Source organism: Oncorhynchus mykiss, chromosome 15 (assembly GCF_057628025.1).
Source record: "Oncorhynchus mykiss isolate SJ-2025 chromosome 15, ASM5762802v1, whole genome shotgun sequence".
Lineage (NCBI taxonomy): Eukaryota > Metazoa > Chordata > Actinopteri > Salmoniformes > Salmonidae > Oncorhynchus > Oncorhynchus mykiss.
In genome coordinates this window covers 61,085,639-61,103,662 of record NC_143036.1, presented here as the reverse complement: position 1 = coordinate 61,103,662, position 18,024 = coordinate 61,085,639, and the positions used below count along the sequence as shown (strand labels likewise).

Here is an 18,024-nt window from a genome sequence, read left to right as displayed (position 1 = left end):
TGACGGTAAAGAAAAATCTGGACATTCTGTACTGTGCATCTGAGACCGACTCGGCCAAAAGCCTCTCAAACAGAGAGAAATAATGACTATATACATTTTTTAAGTGAATATAATCATGAACTGTAGTGTTGGTACCACTTTCCAAACACTGAGAGAATCAATTTGTAGTCAGTCAGTGCAGAGCAATTACATGGGTCACCAGTTCTTTATCACCTTGGAATATGCTTTTCACCAGCCTATAAAGCCACTCAGTCCTTTTCCATGCACCGGCCCAGCAGGGAAAGGCGCTTCTCTGGGATTCTGGGAAAGACTCATTCCCAAGTACATAAAAAAAACTCTGTTTCATAGCAGGACAGCACAGTGGTCATACGGCTAGAGCTCCAAATATACTCCCAAAAACTCTTCCTCTCTGTGAAATGGCGCTACTTTTACATAGATCTAAGCAACGCCGTCAGAAACGTATTTGTCTTTCATGTCTTTTTTGATACGACTAGAGTGTGAGTCAGACTCCCGCTACGTTCAAGCAATTGCGCCTCAGTTATTTTGATGAATGAGCAGGGACAGGGGGGGACGGCGATAGCAGAAGCGCTATCAAAACTTGTGTATTATCAAAAAAGAGCTCCACCTCCCTCCTTTTCACTTCCTGCTTGCCTTTTGATCTATAGGCCTATACCTAACACCTCTCGATAACATGGCACGACTACTCATCTGCTTGAACTCCTAACAGTTAGTTTGAGGAATCTCACCGTAGCAATAATACTATTATCAAATGATAGATTGAAGCCATTGGAAACATTCAAATGTTATTGATTGAGGTGTGAGTCTTCCACATTGTGTCCCAGTGATGGTGGTGTTGAGGGTGTTACTTTAGGTGTTGATGCAGCTGCAATACAGTCGACTCAATACCCTACCTCCTCCTACGACATTTCTGCCTAATTGAAAAAAAGAAAATAACATAACAAGACATGCAAAAGCAATTTAATTAAATAAGCTTGGCTGGCTTCACTGGTATAAAGTACAGCAATCAGTGGGAAGGTTCCACAGCACTTTTCATTTGTTGTTTACCAAATGAGCAATAACTGCCTCTGCAGAAGGACGGACTCCTCGTGAAAATGTCACATGTAATTAAAAGAGCAGGGAGCAGTACAGTCCCTAAATAATTCAGACAATGTAGCGTGAGCTGGAATTGGCTCAACATACTGCAGCAACTGCACCTTATTTTCTGGAGAACTTGTAAGAAACTACTTACTGAGAAAGTGATTTTTCAATTGTTTTTTGAATTGCAAAATAGCCTACTAATTCATTGGCTGATGCTTTCAGTTGCAAACTATTTTAAAGCTTAATCATAGTTATTCTGTACCTTCAGCGTTGTGGGTACCGCATAAGTATTAGGTAGCCTCCCTTAACAGGTATATGCCTCCAGTGTTCTGAATATGTGAACAGGCTGTTAGTCAACCTAATACAAAGTTAACTCTACAATGGACATATAGTAGACCTACTTCATTGCCTGTTAAAAATGAACCCCTGATTCTAACCTTTTTTGCAGTCACACAGCATAAGTAATACAAAAGTATTTGCGTTAAGGCTCTTTTTTGTGCTGCACTATGACATTAAGCTGAGTTTTAGGCTATGTGGAAGTACTGCTGCGTTATTTTAGTTACGGAGTTATCAAGTGGCTAATTCTGATTTCCGTCTGTTTTATGTTTTCTACAGTGCATCAAGTCAGAACCGGCACTTGCGAGGTTGTGGCTTTGCATCGATGCTGCAACAAGAACAAAATAGAAGAACGTTCCCAAACGGTTAAATGCTCCTGCTTCCCTGGACAAGTGGCCGGGACGACCAGAGCTGCCCCGTCTTGTGTAGATGGTACGTTCCAGCTGAATATTTAATGTTCTATCGATGTGTCATTTTTTGCTGATGGTCTGTTCCACTCTGACTAATCTGAGGAGGTTAAACTGAGATCATTAAATCTTTATATGGTGAGCTTGCACCGTCTTCCTTAGTGAAACTGCTCTTAAGAATTGTTGTTAATTTTTTAACGCTTCAGACCACAAGGTGCTTAGTCATAGCCATCCACAGAGGCCTCATTTATACTTTGTTTTATTCTTAAACTTTACAATACACTTTACAAGTGTTAAACTGTAATTAAATGTGTTAAAAAAAGTGTTTACCAGAAGTGCTCCTGTGCCATATAGTCGCATCCTCAGGGGAAATTAGTTTGGTCTCCTGCAATTCCTTACATTTAGTGGAGTCTGGTGCTTTACGACAACTCGGTACTGTCTCTGCCTTTTACAGTAATGGTCTTGCTGAATTGTACTCCTCCTCTACCTCCCTATAGTGCTGTAGAACCATGTGATCCCATTAGAATGAGCTGAACATGCCAAATACACTGCCTTCAGAAAGTATTCATACCCCTTGACTTTTGTTGTGTTACAGCCCGAATTGAAAATGCATTAAATTGAGATTTTTTTTGTGTTACTGGCCTACACACAATACCCCATAATGTCAAAGAGGATTTATGTTTTTCTACATTTTTACAAATTAATAAAACATGAAAAGCTAAAATGTCTTGAGTCAATAAGTATTCAACCCTTTTGTTATGGCAAATCTAACTAAGTTCAGGATTAAAAGATGTGCTTAACAAGTAACATAATAAGTTGCAAGGACTGTGTGTAATAGTAGTGTTTAACATGATCTTTGAATGACTACCTCGTCTCTGTAAGGTCCCTCAGTCGAGCAGGGAATTTCAAACACAGATTCAACCACAAAGACCAGGGAGGTTTTCCAATGCCTCTCAAAAAAGGGCACCTATTGGAAAAAACGGATACAGAATAAAAATATTACAAAACATGCATCCTGTTTGCAACAAGGCACTAAAGTAATACTGCTAATAATGTGTCCTGAATAAAAAGCGTTATGTTTGGGGCAAATCCAACGCAATACATCACTGAGTACCATTCTTCAAGCATGGTGGTGGCTGCATCATGCTACGGGTGTGCTTGTCACCGGCAAGGACTAGGACGTTTTTTTTATGATAAAAAGAAACGGATTAGAGCTAAGCACAAGCAAAATCCTAGAGGAAAACCTGGTTCAGTCTGCTTTCCAACAGACACTGGGAGACAAATTCAACTTTCAGCAGGATAATAACCTATAACACAAGGCCAAATTTACACTGGAGTTACTTACCAAGACAACATTTAATGTTCCTGAGTGGCCAAGTTACACTTCTGACTTAAATTGGCTTGAAAATCTATGGCAAGACATGAAAATGGCTGTCTATCAATGATCAGCAGCCAACTTGACAGAGCATGAATCATTTTTTAAAGAATGTGTAAATACTGTATAATCCAGGTGTACAAAGCTCTTAGAGACTTACCCAGAAACACTCACTGCTGTAATCGCTGCCAAAGGGGATTCTAATGTGTATTGACTCAAGGGGTGTGCAGCACAAGAGGTTGGTGGCACCTTAATTGGGGAGGACGGGCTCGTGGTAATGACTGGAGTGGAATGCATGAATACACATGATTTCCAGGTGTTTGATGCCATTCCATTTGCTCCGTTCCGGCCATTATGATGAGCCGTTCTGCCCTCAGCAGCCTCTACTGGTGTGAATACTTTCTGAAGGCACTGTACCTATAGGACGTGAAAGTAGATGTTGTGAATCTCAGCGCCGTTTCAATGAGTGTTATCTTCAGGCACCCAGAAATGTGTTGTCTTTTCCCATCAGAACCCAATTTTGCGCCTTCAATGCAATGTCTGGCCCAAGCCGGATTCACCTCACGTTGTTACTGTACGACTTAATCCTTCAATTACTGACAGATCAGGGGTATAAGTGACTGCTCCTTGTTTTGGAGTAAATCTCATGTGTGGCAAGCAGGGAATGTGTTACCGTGAAATAAGTGTGAAATTAGATATATATTTGTTTCAGGGCGGCAGCTATCCTAGTGGTTAGAGTGTTGGGCCTGTAACCGAAAGGTTGCTAGTTTGAATCCCCGTGCTGACAATGTAAAAATCTGTTGTTCTGCCCCTGAACAAGGCAGTTAACCCACTGTTCCTAGGATGTCATTGTAAATAAGAGATTGTTATTAACTGACTTGCCTATTTAAATAAAATATGTGGTGAGCAAAGTATGCCAGGAGTGCTCTTGGCTTTCTAAAACACATCTTCCATTCTCTTAACTGTTTTCTGGATTCATAAGAGGTTTTCAATGTACAGGATAAGAATTTCAATACTGTCCATCGTTATAGAGGCCTAAGGCTGTATCAATGATGAAATCAATGTACGTTTGCATGTGAACTGTAGATTTGAGTGCTTCAAAGTTGCCAGTAGAAAGAAATGTACTTGATTTGTGTATCTTGATTTTTTTAATTTAAAAAAATGTAACTGGGCAAGTCAGTTAAGAACAAATTCTTATTTACAATGATGGCCTACCCCGGCCAAACCCTAACCTGGACGATGCTGGCCCAATTGTGCGCCGCCCTATGGGACTCCCAATCACGTCCAGTTGTGGTACAGACTGGAACCGAACCAGGGTCTGTAGTGACGCCTCTAGCACTGAGATGCAGGGCCTTAGATCGCTGCGTCACTCAGGAGCCCTCATGATAAATGTGCTTCGTCTGAGGCATAAAGCTGACTGCTGCATCATGTTTCCTTTCATTGCATTAAATCATACAGCCTCTCTGAACCACATTCAAGGTTTAGTTACACTTCAACAGGCCTCACTGCAAAGTCAACTCAGCTTTACATATCCACTGTCACGTTGGTATGAATGATTCGGGAGACCGACGCAGGAATGCGTAATAGGGTTTTTAATTTCACTGAAATTACGGCGTGCCGTGTAAAGGCATGGGGACAAAGACCAAACAAACACGTAACAAAACACAGGGTAGAAACCCAAAACAAAGAGCGAGGAGCACCTCGAATAAATAACACAAGCACACAATGATTAACACACGGGACGAGACCCGTAATCATCTGCGCAATCCACAATGGCACGAAAACCCAAGACACACAGCACAGGTACTCACACGCACCAACGGACATAGTAACAATAATCGACAGACTATGGAAACCAAAGGGCACACTTATACAAGTACTAATCAGTGGGAATAGGGGACAGGTGTGCGTAATGAAAGTTCCGGAGGGATCTGTGACATCCACAAAACCACTATGTAATTCCACAAGGCTGAAGTTTTGACCACAGAACAGTGAATTCACAGCCCTCCCAGTTTTGCTTAGCTCACATTATATTTGCTGCATTTCTTGTGCACCTGGTATCATATTCAAAGCTCACAGATTAATTTGCAAGGCTCCAAACCTGTTCCCTTGTATTGCACAGTGAACGTAGGTGATTAACAGAGCTGTGTATCAGAATGTTAAGACTGATGTATCATTGTCCCATAAAGCTTTCTATCCATGTACAGTATCATGATACTAGGTCTACGCGAAGTGAGAAGGGAACACACGTTTCTGCTTTGAAATCAATAGAAAGTACACAGCAATCACTATGCTTCCTAAAGGGGAGGGGGCGATTTGAAACCCTCACATTTTCGAAAAAGGCACTTGAAGTTAACTTACATCTATGCCATGTCAGTCCCAGAACATCACTTACCCACACCAATGTGGCAGTCAGACCACCAACCAGGCAGAAAGAGCTGCCTCAATTTGGGATTGAAAAGCAGTTCACACCTAAAGTCTGGCACCAGATGCGTTTAACCTATTCGATGACATTTGAGTATTGACATTCTCAGCAAATTAAAGCGCTGTGCCAATGGCGCCCAGTTTAAAGTGCTCCACGGGTGATCTCTGAAAAATGATCAGCACTTAACCTTTTAATTATGGTTTTTATACATCCAGGGATTACCTGAGCTCTCATCTCAGTTTGAGCCTGATCACCTCCTCAAAGCATTGTTAAGTGTTTGAAATCTATTCTGTTCCAACAGTTTGGTGGACATCAAACCGTATGATACAGCCAACGTTGTACAATTACTGTCACTTCTAAAGGTGCTTTACACAATATGGCTGTTGTAATCATGCCTGTGGGATACAAAAAAGTTTATCTTAATGTATCCACCCTCTGTGCATGATTGTTTGGCTCTCATTAAATTCAATACAACTACCTCATGGTGTTTTGTAGTGATGGGGGGTGGGGGGGGGGGGGGGGGGGAAATCGATAGTTACATTTCACAATATTCTTTTTTGCCAATATTATATAAATATTTGACTCCAAAAATAGGTAGGCAACGTAAGCGGTAGTTCTCATCTCTCTGCAGCAGACATATAGTGAGACATATGTTTGGAACATCAAATCGCAATACATATAGAATCGCAATGCATATCGTATCGGCACCTAAGTGTCGTGACAATATTGTATTGTGAGGCCTCTAGCAATTCCCAGCCCTATTGTTTTGTAAAACAAGGAACATGTCTGTTCCTGTATGTCTCCCTAGTATCTCTCAAAGCTGCTCATTGTAACGATGTGTTACGGTGCGTGAATGAGGACCCAAAAGCGAATTAACTTAAACAGAGCTTCTTTAATAACCAAACATAGGTAGGCTCAGATGGACCGGCAGATTCCGACAGGACAGGACAAGGTTACAGCAAACATGACGATAGTCTGGTTCAGGCATGAAACACAACAAACAAGAATCCGACAAGGACAGGAGCAGAAACAGAGAGAGATATAGGGACCTAATCAGAGGGAAAAAGGGAACAGGTGGGAAAAGGGGTGAATGAGGTAGTCAGAGAAGACAAGGAACAGCTGGGGGAAAGAGGGACAGAAACGGTAACCTAGTACGACCAGCAGAGGGAGACAGGGTGAAGAGAAACAGGAACAGGACACAACATGACAATACATGACAGTACCCCCCCACTCACCGAGCGCCTCCTGGCGCACTCGAGGAGGAAACCTGGCTGCAACGGAGGAAATCCTCGATCAGCGCACGGTCCAGCACGTCCCGAGAGGGAACCCAACTCCTCTCCTCAGGACCGTACCCCTCCCAATCTACGAGGTACTGGTGACCACGGCCCCGAGGACGCATGTCCAAAATCCTACGGACCCTGTAGATGGGTGCGCCCTCGACAAGGATGGGGGGGGGGGGGGGAAGACGAGCGGGGGCGCGAAGAACGGGCTTGATACAGGAGACATGGAAGACCGGGTGGACGCGACGAAGGTATCGCGGAAGAAGAAGTCGAACTGCGACAGGATTAATGACCCGAGAAATACGGAACGGACCAATGAACCGCGGGGTCAACTTGCGAGAAGCCGTCTTAAGGGGAAGGTTCTGAGTGGAGAGCCAAACTCTCTGACCGCGACAATATCTAGGACTCTTAGTTCTACGCTTATTAGCAGCCCTCACAGTCTGCGTCCTATAACGGCAAAGTGCAGACCTGACCCTCTTCCAGGTGCGCTCGCAACGTTGGACAAAAGCCTGAGCGGAGGGGACGCTGGACTCGGCGAACTGAGATGAGAACAGCGGAGGCTGGTACCCGAGGCTACTCTGAAAAGGAGATAGCCCGGTCGCAGACGAAGGAAGCGAGTTGTGGGCGTATTCTGCCCAGGGGAGCTGTTCTGACCAAGACGCAGGGTTGCGAAAAGAAAGACTGCGTAAGATGCGACCAATAGTCTGATTGGCCCGTTCTGCTTGACCGTTAGACTGGGGGTGAAAGCCGGAAGAGAGACTGACGGAAGCCCCAATCAAACGGCAAAACTCCCTCCAAAATTGAGACGTGAATTGCGGACCTCTGTCCGAAACGACGTCTGACGGAAGGCCATGAATTCTGAAAACATTCTCGATGATGATTTGTGCCGTCTCTTTAGCAGAAGGAAGCTTAGCAAGGGGAATGAAATGAGCCGCCTTAGAGAACCTATCGACAACCGTAAGAATAACAGTCTTCCCCGCTGACGAAGGCAGTCCGGTGACAAAATCTAAGGCGATGTGAGACCACGGTCGAGAGGGAATGGGAAGCGGCCTGAGACGGCCGGCAGGAGGGGAGTTACCGGACTTAGTCTGCGCGCAGACCGAACAAGCAGCCACGAAACGACGCGTGTCATGCTCCCGGGTGGGCCACCAAAAACGCTGGCGAATGGAAGCAAGCGTACCCCGAACGCCAGGGTGGCCGGCTAACTTGGCAGAGTGAGCCCACTGAAGAACGGCCAGACGAGTAGGAACGGGAACGAAAAGAAGGTTCCTAGGACAAGCGCGCGGCGACGGAGTGTGAGTGAGCGCTTGCTTTACCTGCCTCTCAATTCCCCAGACAGTCAACCCGACAACACGCCCCTCAGGGAGAATCCCCTCGGGGTCAGTGGAGGCTACTGAAGAACTGAAGAGACGAGATAAAGCATCAGGCTTGGTGTTCTTAGAGCCCGGACGATAAGAAATCACGAACTCGAAACGAGCGAAAAACAGCGCCCAACGCGCCTGACGCGCATTAAGTCGTTTGGCAGAACGGATGTACTCAAGGTTCCTATGGTCAGTCCAAACGACAAAAGGAACGGTCGCCCCCTCCAACCACTGTCGCCATTCGCCTAGGGCTAACCGGATGGCGAGCAGTTCGCGGTTTCCCACATCATAGTTACGTTCCGACGGCGACAGGCGATGAGAAAAATACGCGCATGGGTGGACCTTGTCGTCAGAGAGGGAGCGCTGAGAAAGAATGGCTCCCACGCCCACCTCTGACGCGTCAACCTCGACAACGAACTGTCTAGAGACGTCAGGTGTAACAAGGATAGGAGCGGATGTAAAACGATTCTTGAGGAGATCAAAAGCTCCCTGGGCGGAAACGGACCACTTAAAGCACGTCTTGACAGAAGTAAGGGCTGTGAGAGGAGCTGCCACCTGACCGAAATTACGGATGAAACGACGATAGAAGTTCGCGAAGCCGAGAAAGCGCTGCAGCTCGACGCGTGACTTAGGAACGGGCCAATCAATGACAGCTTGGACCTTAGCGGGATCCATCTTAATGCCTTCAGCGGAAATAACAGAACCGAGAAATGTGACGGAGGAGGCATGAAAAGTGCACTTCTCAGCCTTCACAAAAAGACAATTCTCTAAAAGGCGCTGGAGGACACGTCGAACGTGCTGAACATGAATCTGGAGTGACGGTGAAAAAATCAGGATATCGTCAAGGTAAACGAAAACAAAGATGTTCAGCATGTCTCTCAGGACATCATTGACTAATGCCTGAAAGACAGCTGGAGCGTTAGCGAGGCCGAAAGGAAGAACCCGGTATTCAAAGTGCCCTAACGGAGTGTTAAACGCCGTCTTCCACTCGTCCCCCTCCCTGATGCGCACGAGATGGTAAGCGTTACGAAGGTCCAACTTAGTGAAAAACCTGGCTCCCTGCAGGATCTCGAAGGCTGAAGACATAAGAGGGAGCGGATAACGATTCTTCACTGTTATGTCATTCAGCCCTCGATAATCTATGCAGGGGCGCAGAGACCCGTCCTTCTTCTTGACAAAAAAAAACCCCGCTCCGGCGGGAGAGGAGGAGGGGACTATGGTACCGGCGTCAAGAGCTACAGACAAATAATCTTCGAGAGCCTTACGTTCGGGAGCCGACAGAGAGTATAGTCTACCCCGGGGGGGAGTGGTTCCCGGAAGGAGATCAATACTACAATCATACGACCGGTGTGGAGGAAGAGAGGTGGCCCTGGACCGACTGAACAGATCGTGATATTCCTCCGGCACCCCTGTCAAATCACCAGGCTCCTCCTGTGAAGAAGAGACAGAGGAAACAGGAGGGATAGCAGACATTAAACATTTCACATGACAAGAGACGTTCCAGGAGAGGATAGAATTACTAGACCAATTAATGGAAGGATTATGACAAACTAGCCAGGGATGGCCCAAAACAACAGGTGTAAAAGGTGAACGAAAAATTAAAAAAGAAATGGTTTCGCTATGATTACCAGAAACAGTGAGGGTTAAAGGTAGCGTCTCACGCTGAATCCTGGGGAGAGGACTACCATCCAGGGCGAACAAGGCCGTGGGCTCCCTTAACTGTCTGAGAGGAATGTTATGTTCCCGAGCCCAGGTCTCGTCCATAAAACAGCCCTCCGCCCCAGAGTCTATTAAGGCACTGCAGGAAGCTGACGAACCGGTCCAGCGTAGATGGACCGACAAGGTAGTGCAGGATCTTGAAGGAGAGACAGGAGTAGTAGCGCTCACCAGTAGCCCTCCGCTTACTGATGAGCTCTGGCTTTTACTGGACATGAAGTGACAAAATGACCAGCAGAACCGCAATAGAGACAGAGGCGGTTGGTGATTCTCCGTTCCCTCTCCTTAGTCGAGATGCGGATACCTCCCAGCTGCATAGGCTCAGCACCCGAGCCGGCAGAGGAAGATGGTAGTGATGCGGAGAGGGGGGCAACGGAGAACGCGAGCTCCTTTCCACGAGCTCGGTGACGAAGATCAACCCGTCGCTCAATGCGAATAGCGAGTTCAATCAAGGAATCCACGCTGGAAGGAACCTCCCGGGAGAGAATCTCATCCTTTACCTCTGCGCGGAGACCCTCCAGAAAACGAGCGAGCAAAGCCGGCTCGTTCCAGCCACTGGAGGCAGCAAGAGTGCGAAACTCAATAGAGTAGTCTGTTATGGATCGATTACCTTGACATAGGGAAGACAGGACCCTGGAAGCCTCCTCCCCAAAAACAGATCGATCAAAAACCCATATCATCTCCTCCTTAAAGTCCTGATACTGGTTAGTACACTCAGCCCTTGCCTCCCAGATTGCCGTGCCCCACTCACGAGCCCGTCCAATAAGGAGAGATATGACGTAGGCGACACGAGCAGTGCTCCTGGAGTAAGTGTTGGGCTGGAGAGAAAACACAATATCACACTGGGTGAGGAACGAGCGGCATTCAGTGGGCTCCCCAGAGTAACACGGCGGGTTATTGATTCTGGGCTCCGGAGATTCGAAAGCCCTGGAAGTGGCCGGTGGATCGAGGCGGAGATGGTGAACCTGTTCTGTGAGGTTGGAGACTTGGGTGGCCAGGGTCTCAACGGCATGTCGAGCAGCAGACAATTCCTGCTCGTGTCTGCCTAGCATCGCTCCCTGGATCTCGACGGCTGAGTAGAGAGGATCCGAAGTCGCTGGGTCCATTCTTGGTCGGATTCTTCTGTTACGGTGCGTGAATGAGGACCCAAAAGCGAATTAACTTAAACAGAGCTTCTTTAATAACCAAACATAGGTAGGCTCAGATGGACCGGCAGATTCCGACAGGACAGGACAAGGTTACAGCAAACATGACGATAGTCTGGTTCAGGCATGAAACACAACAAACAAGAATCCGACAAGGACAGGAGCAGAAACAGAGAGAGATATAGGGACCTAATCAGAGGGAAAAAGGGAACAGGTGGGAAAAGGGGTGAATGAGGTAGTCAGAGAAGACAAGGAACAGCTGGGGGAAAGAGGGACAGAAACGGTAACCTAGTACGACCAGCAGAGGGAGACAGGGTGAAGAGAAACAGGAACAGGACACAACATGACAATACATGACACGATGTCTCTGTTCTCCCCTAGCCTCTATAGTGGAGCAGAAGTGGTGGTGTCAGATGCATCCATGTCTGGATGGGGAGGAGTGTAAAGTCCTCCCAGATCTGAAGGGATGGAGCTGCGCCACGGGGAACAAGATAAAGACTACCAAGGTAAGGGTCATCGTAATCAACACATTGCACTTTAGACAGTGGCAACAAGCCATCGAATTTCATTTCAGCCAAAAGTTTTGAGAATGACACATTCATTTTCACAAAGTCTGCCGCCTTAGTTTGTATGATGGCAATTTGCATATACTCCAGAATGTTATGTAGAGTGATCAGATGAATTGCAATGAATTGCAAAGTCCCTATTTGCCATGCAAATGAACTGAATCCCCCAAAAAACATTTCCACTGCATTTCAGCCCTGCCATAAAAGGACCAGCTGATATCATGTCAGTGATTCTCTCGTGAACACGGGTGTGAGTGTTGACTAGGACAAGGCTGGAGACCACTCTGTCATGCTGATTGAGTTTGAATAACAGGCTGGAAGCTTCAAAAGGAGGGTGGTGCTTGGAATCATTGTTCTTCCTCTGTCAGCCATGGTTACCTGCAAGGAAACACGTGCCATCATCATTGCTTTGCACAAAAAGGGCTTCACAGGCAAGGATATTACTGCCAGTAAGATTGCAAAAAAATCCAAATCAACCATTTATCGGATCATCAAGAACTTCTCGGAGAGCAGTTCAATTGTTGTGAAGAAGGCTTCAGGGCGCCCAAGAAAGTCCAGCAAGCGCCAGGACTGTCTCCTAAAGTTGATTCAGCTGCGGGATCGGGGCACCACCAGTACAGAGCTTGCTCAGGAATGGGAGCAGGCAGGTGTGAGTGCATCTGCACGCACAGTGAGGCAAAGACTTTTGGAGGATGGCCTGGTGTCAAGAAGGGCAGCAAAGAAGCCACTTCTCTCCAGGAAAAACATCAGGGACAGACTGATATTCTGCAAAAGGTACAGTGATTGGACTGCTGAGGACTGGGGTAAAGTCATTTTCTCTGATGAATCCCCTTTCCAGTTGTTTGGGGCACCCGGAAAAAAGCTTGTCCGGAGAAGACAAGATGAGCGCTACCATCAGTCCTGTGTCATGCCAACAGTAAAGCGTCCTGAGACCATTCATGTGTGGGGTTGCTTCTCAGCAAAGGGACGAACAATGCCTTTTTCCAGCATGATGGAGCACCTTGCCATAAGGCAAAAGTGATAACTAAGTGGCTCGGGGAGCAAAACATCAATATTTTGGGTCCATGGCCAGGAAACTCCCCAGACATTAATCCCATTGAGAACTTGTGGTCAATCCTCAAGAGGCGGGTGGACAAACAAAAACCCACAAATTCTGACAACTCCAAGCATTGATTATGCAAGAATGGGCTGCCATCAGTCAGGATGTGGCCCAGAAGTTAATTGACAGCATGCCAGGGCGGATTGCAGAGGTCTTGAAAAAGAATGGTCAACACTGCAAATATTGACTCTTTCCATCAACTTCATGTAATTGTCAATAAAAGCCTTTGCCACTTATGAAATGCTTGTAATTATACAATAGTATTCCATAGTAACAGCTGACAACATTTTGAAAGACACTGAAGCAGCAAACTTTGTGGAAATTAACATTTGTATCATTCTCAAAACTTTTGGCCATGACTGTACAGAGTATCAACATAGTAGGGGTCATAGTAGTCCTCATAGTAGCCAAGTACAGTCAACATCAGTTTAAAAAGACACCTATATGTTTCTCAACCTATTGACCTTGCCTATTTGTATCATTGGTCAAGGTCAAACGGTTTAGTCTGAAATTACAGCACTCTGCCGTGCCATTGCTAAAACTGTCTAATGTTTACAGTCACTACTGGGACCCTGGGGGCCTATATCTGAGGGGCCGACATGTCTCCTTAGCACTATCAGAGCCATTTTGAGGACCGAAACGTGCAAATTACTCACTCCAATTACTTGCTTTTAACGTGGTAACCCGATGCCCGTATCCTTCCCTGGGTTATGACGACCCCTAGACTTGAGTTCTGCCTCCTTCTATGTACTTAATTATTTAAACTGGCCACACCACACCACACCTGTCTGGAGCCTGTAATTATCGATCCGGGGATTAGTCGGGACCTCAAAATGGAATGGGGTTTATTTGGTGGACAGTGTTGCTGCAGCAGTATTGATGGATTGATCAACCATAATAACCTTACCCACATGTTAATTTCGCTTGGGATGAAATTTAAAACTCATCTCTTCACTTCCTCTTTTTCCCCTGTCTTTGTTAACACGGAACGCTGGAAAGATCTCATCGGACAGGGATCAGCTCTGGTAACCCTTGATGCCCTGGAACCGAATCAAGGTGATGCAATCTTGTTAGATGAATTTTATTGAATTGGACCAATATCAACGTTAATCTTCATTGTTTTCTGAATTCAGACTATAGCCTTTAATGCAAGTATTGAATATTACAGTTGAAACATTATCTGTATCCTACTGTGTCAAGCGCTGGTGAGAAACAGCAAACAAACCCTTTCTATTAGTTTGAACATTTGCTTAATGAGGAAATAAGATTTACACCATGCTCCTTAATTGTACTTATTAGGATGCAAGTAATGACTGACTATTCATGGATCATTTATGGTTTAAATAGATAAATTCAACAAAACAGCTGGGAGAGTGTTCTAATTGCTTTACCTGCCATCCAAGAGACTTCAACATCTTTTAGAAGATGGAAAATACATTGCTTCCCCATAATGTGATTATGCCATCTCAATAAAATTGCCTTACATTAAAATGGAAGCGTATTTCCCTCTACTCGCTAATGTGCTTCCCTGCCACGGGCAAAACCTATTGAAAATGCAGGAGAATGAACAGGAGAATGATTATCTAGCATAACATGTCCAAATAACCCATTTAGCCATTATAGATTGGAAAATGATAATTGTACAATGAATAATGAGCCAAGCCAGGTTGGGTATCTTTCTGTTACAGATTTCATGAGTCACCCTCTGACCCATGCAGCTATAGGCCTGTTTCGCTCATTGTTTTCACTCAGCCTTAGGTTTAACACAATGTATGTGATTGAATATGATTCAGAAAGAGATTGAGTTAAATGTTTTGAAGGCAGCCTGAAAAACCTTCAGAAGGTGCCACATTCCTATTTAATTCCTCCTGTCTTCTGGTGATGACGATGATCTCAGTCGATGCATTCATTTTCCCCTCCTGCGACTACTGAGATGCCGTTAGATCTGTCTCGTGTAGGCTCCTTTCTCTGCTGACAAAAACCGGTGCCTGCTATTTGTCTTTGTAGCATGGAATTATTCTCAAATTAGTACCACATTAATCACAGTGACAGCTCGGAAATGTAAATGGCTCATTGAGGGGGAGAATGTATTGCAATATGAACGACAAGAAGGCGCTCTCTCCTTACACATATGAAAGTGGCGTAATGCTAACCTAAATATCTGTGGAATTTACTGAGTGTGTTTGATATGATTATGAGAGTTTTTTAATATGAAGTTAGGCGATGCCTGGGGGTTGTCACATAATTTTTTTGCCACTATATTTTAAGCTAATTTATTCATAGACAGAGAATACAGTGTATTCGGACAAATTAAAACGGGCCTGTCCACAGTCAAATAGCTGATTGGTGAATTAGCAAAATTAGTCTGTCAAAGGTGCCTGTTTTCTTTGCAAAGTTCAGCAGTAAAAATGTAGCTTGACAACTCCCGTGGCAGCTTCCCTCAGCTGTCAGACTGGCCTAGTCGGTAGACAGTCTGCAGGAATCGATAGTGGAACGTCGTTATGAAGGTGTTATGGGTGTTCCTCGCAAGGCACGTTTCTTAAGCCCTTTCCGGAATGTACTTTTGCCTGAGCCGAGGAGCTGTCAGTCAGGGCCGGAGCTTCATGACGGGCAATTTAATCTTGTGAAGGGTCCGAAGTGCTGAGAGTATCTGACAGCATTAAACTAGGGGAGGCAGAAAACCTCCATCTGTACGGTAAGGCAAATTCTATCCACACAAGTCCTTTATCATGATAAAAACACCATCCCTGTCAGGATAGGCCAGAATCTGATATGGAAAGTGGAGCAGGAAAAATTTGAATGACAACTTAGCCTAAACTGCAAAACATATTCTCTGTTTCAATTTTCTTCAAGGAATTTCCTCCCCCTGAGTGTAGCCTACCACTACAAATCATTTCCCAGCACGGATGGGGAAAGGCATTTAGTTGGAAAAGTACATTTTTATCCAGGGGAAATCACTTGTGCCTTTCAAATCTTGATTTAGTATTATGCTTATCATTATTGTTTTACCCCTATCTGGAAAAAGAAGTAGACAAAAGCATGTGTGACTTGTGCAGTCAGTGTGACAGAGGTAATTTCAGTGGCTGAGAACGCTAATGAGTTTGCTTTGTTTGTTGACCACTGTGAGTGAAGACGCTAATATCTCCTGATAGCTTTTCTTTGCTCACTTTATTGCCTTTTCTCATTAAAACTAGCAAAGAAAACCAACCACCTAATTCATACAAGATTAGGTCATGAGATTAAGAATTGTAAACTTCTCAAAAAAGGTCATTTCATAATGAACCGTGAGCTTTCGATGCAAAAGGCCCTGTGATTACTTTGCACCACATTACCTCAAGCTGACTCTGTAGTCACTAAGGACTGAATGTGAGAACACCGTTTTTTTCCTGAAGAAACAATGCATTTTGAATGAATCTGTTCATTAACCTTTATGTCTACACTTCAAAGACACTCTTTATAATCCTTTTCTAACTCAACAACTGGGTGGTGAAAACACTGACGTTGGCTGTATTGCACATACTGTATTAATTGTGAGATGGAATCTGGATGGCCTGATGTTCATGGAAATGTGTGTGTGTTACAGGTGGATCAATAAATGTTACTGGGTCTTTACCTGTGGAATACCATCATGGACTCAAGAACATTGCAGTGACCCTTTTTGTAAATAGAGACTCCCTCTATTGGAGACTATACTATGAATCTTCTGGAAGACTTACAAGCACAGGGTAACAAAGGACATCTGGATGAGAAGAGTGGACACTACTAAATGATTGCTCAGTAGAGGGGACCTTTATTTTGAAAAGCCCAGACATGACTATCACTACATTGGGCATCAGGATGTCTTTTTATTCTCTAACATTGTTCTGCTTATAGTGGATTACAATGGTGAATTTTGCCTAAACATTATTTGTAAAGTGATAGTTTTTTTCCCCTTAGAATGCATTGTGCATCATTACTGTAACAGAGTATCATCAATATCAAGAATTTCCCCAATGAATATTAGGGACGAGTCGAATTCGATCCCGTTTTTAACAATCAAATGGTGGTCAGAAATGGTGAGAAGAAGAAATATAAAATTGGTGAACCTTATTGTATTGAGCCAATCATTGAACATGCAGGGTGATTTTCAAAGATACAAAAAAGGCACAGGTACTGGAATTGGCGTATGTACACCTCCATATTTCTTAAATGGGTGGCCATTATTATGGGTGGCCATTATTATGGGTGGCCATTATTATGGGTGGCCATTCTCGATGGTGCTGCGTGCAGGGAACATGGCTTATTCAAAAGAGAGTTGCAACCAATGATCAACAAATGACAAGTGAGAGAATGTGATGTATCCAAGGATAAATACATGTAGACTACTGATGTATAGGGCAGACTACAATGTAGCACCAAAACTGAAAATTGAAGTTCATGTTTGATTTGCATGTTTTATTCCAAGGGTGTTATCTTTCATTTGGGGCACTAGGTACATACTTTTGAAAATGTACACATTTAATGAATGTGGTGCGCAAATGAGTTACCCCTAGTGTGCTTAGCGTTTGCTTAGGTTCTTTTGAAAATCATCTTGTCAACTGCCAGTGGATCCAGTTAGTTTGTTTATGTTGCACAATGCTGAGGCTCAGATTCGAATGTCCATGTAAAGTTTATGTTAATGTATGCAAGCTAAAATGCATTCATTCTACAATACTGGCTATAGCCCATGGGGTTGGTAGGGGCCGGTTAAGTACTTTTTAAAATTAATTTCTGATTCGCTGATAACTTTTCAGCAGGTCTCTGACGCTTCCTTCGTCTGTACAATTGCTAACATCTTCGAATAATAAACTGTGGTTGTGTCTTAACTTAACGCTTGTCATGTGACCCTTAACCTCCTCAGGTGTAGGAAGAAGAAACCAGAGATTGACTCTGTTTAGCTATGCTTCACACAGTGTAGGCTACAATATGAAGCTGATAAGGCTTCATAATGATTATGTATCAGCCCTTAGATTATCTCTATTGTGGAATGGAACATTGATTCCTTTCAGATTCCTCTTTATGTGCTATTCCACAACACATAGTGTACAAAAAACAAATGTACACACACACACACACAGTCTTGTACAGCTAACCAATTTAGTCACATTCAAAATCCTACTTTCCCTAACCCCTAAACCTAACTAACTCTAACCTGTACCCTTACCCTTAACTCTAGCCTTAACCCAAAAACCTAACCT

At 44.5% G+C, this 18,024-nt stretch overlaps 1 protein-coding gene across 1 annotated transcript in view; it reads left to right on the top strand.

The window, feature by feature from the left end:
- Window positions 1–17,657, top strand: part of LOC110490402 (chemokine-like protein TAFA-2) — a 56,731-nt gene extending 39,074 nt beyond the window's left edge. Inside the window, exons 3-6 of the mRNA XM_021563777.3 lie at window positions 1,714–1,866; window positions 11,525–11,649; window positions 13,808–13,864; window positions 16,392–17,657. Coding sequence (XP_021419452.1) covers window positions 1,714–1,866; window positions 11,525–11,649; window positions 13,808–13,837 — 308 coding nt within the window. The 3' untranslated portion in view covers window positions 13,838–13,864; window positions 16,392–17,657. The remainder of the gene's footprint in view (window positions 1–1,713; window positions 1,867–11,524; window positions 11,650–13,807; window positions 13,865–16,391) is intronic.
- The last annotated feature ends 367 nt before the right edge of the window (window positions 17,658–18,024 follow it).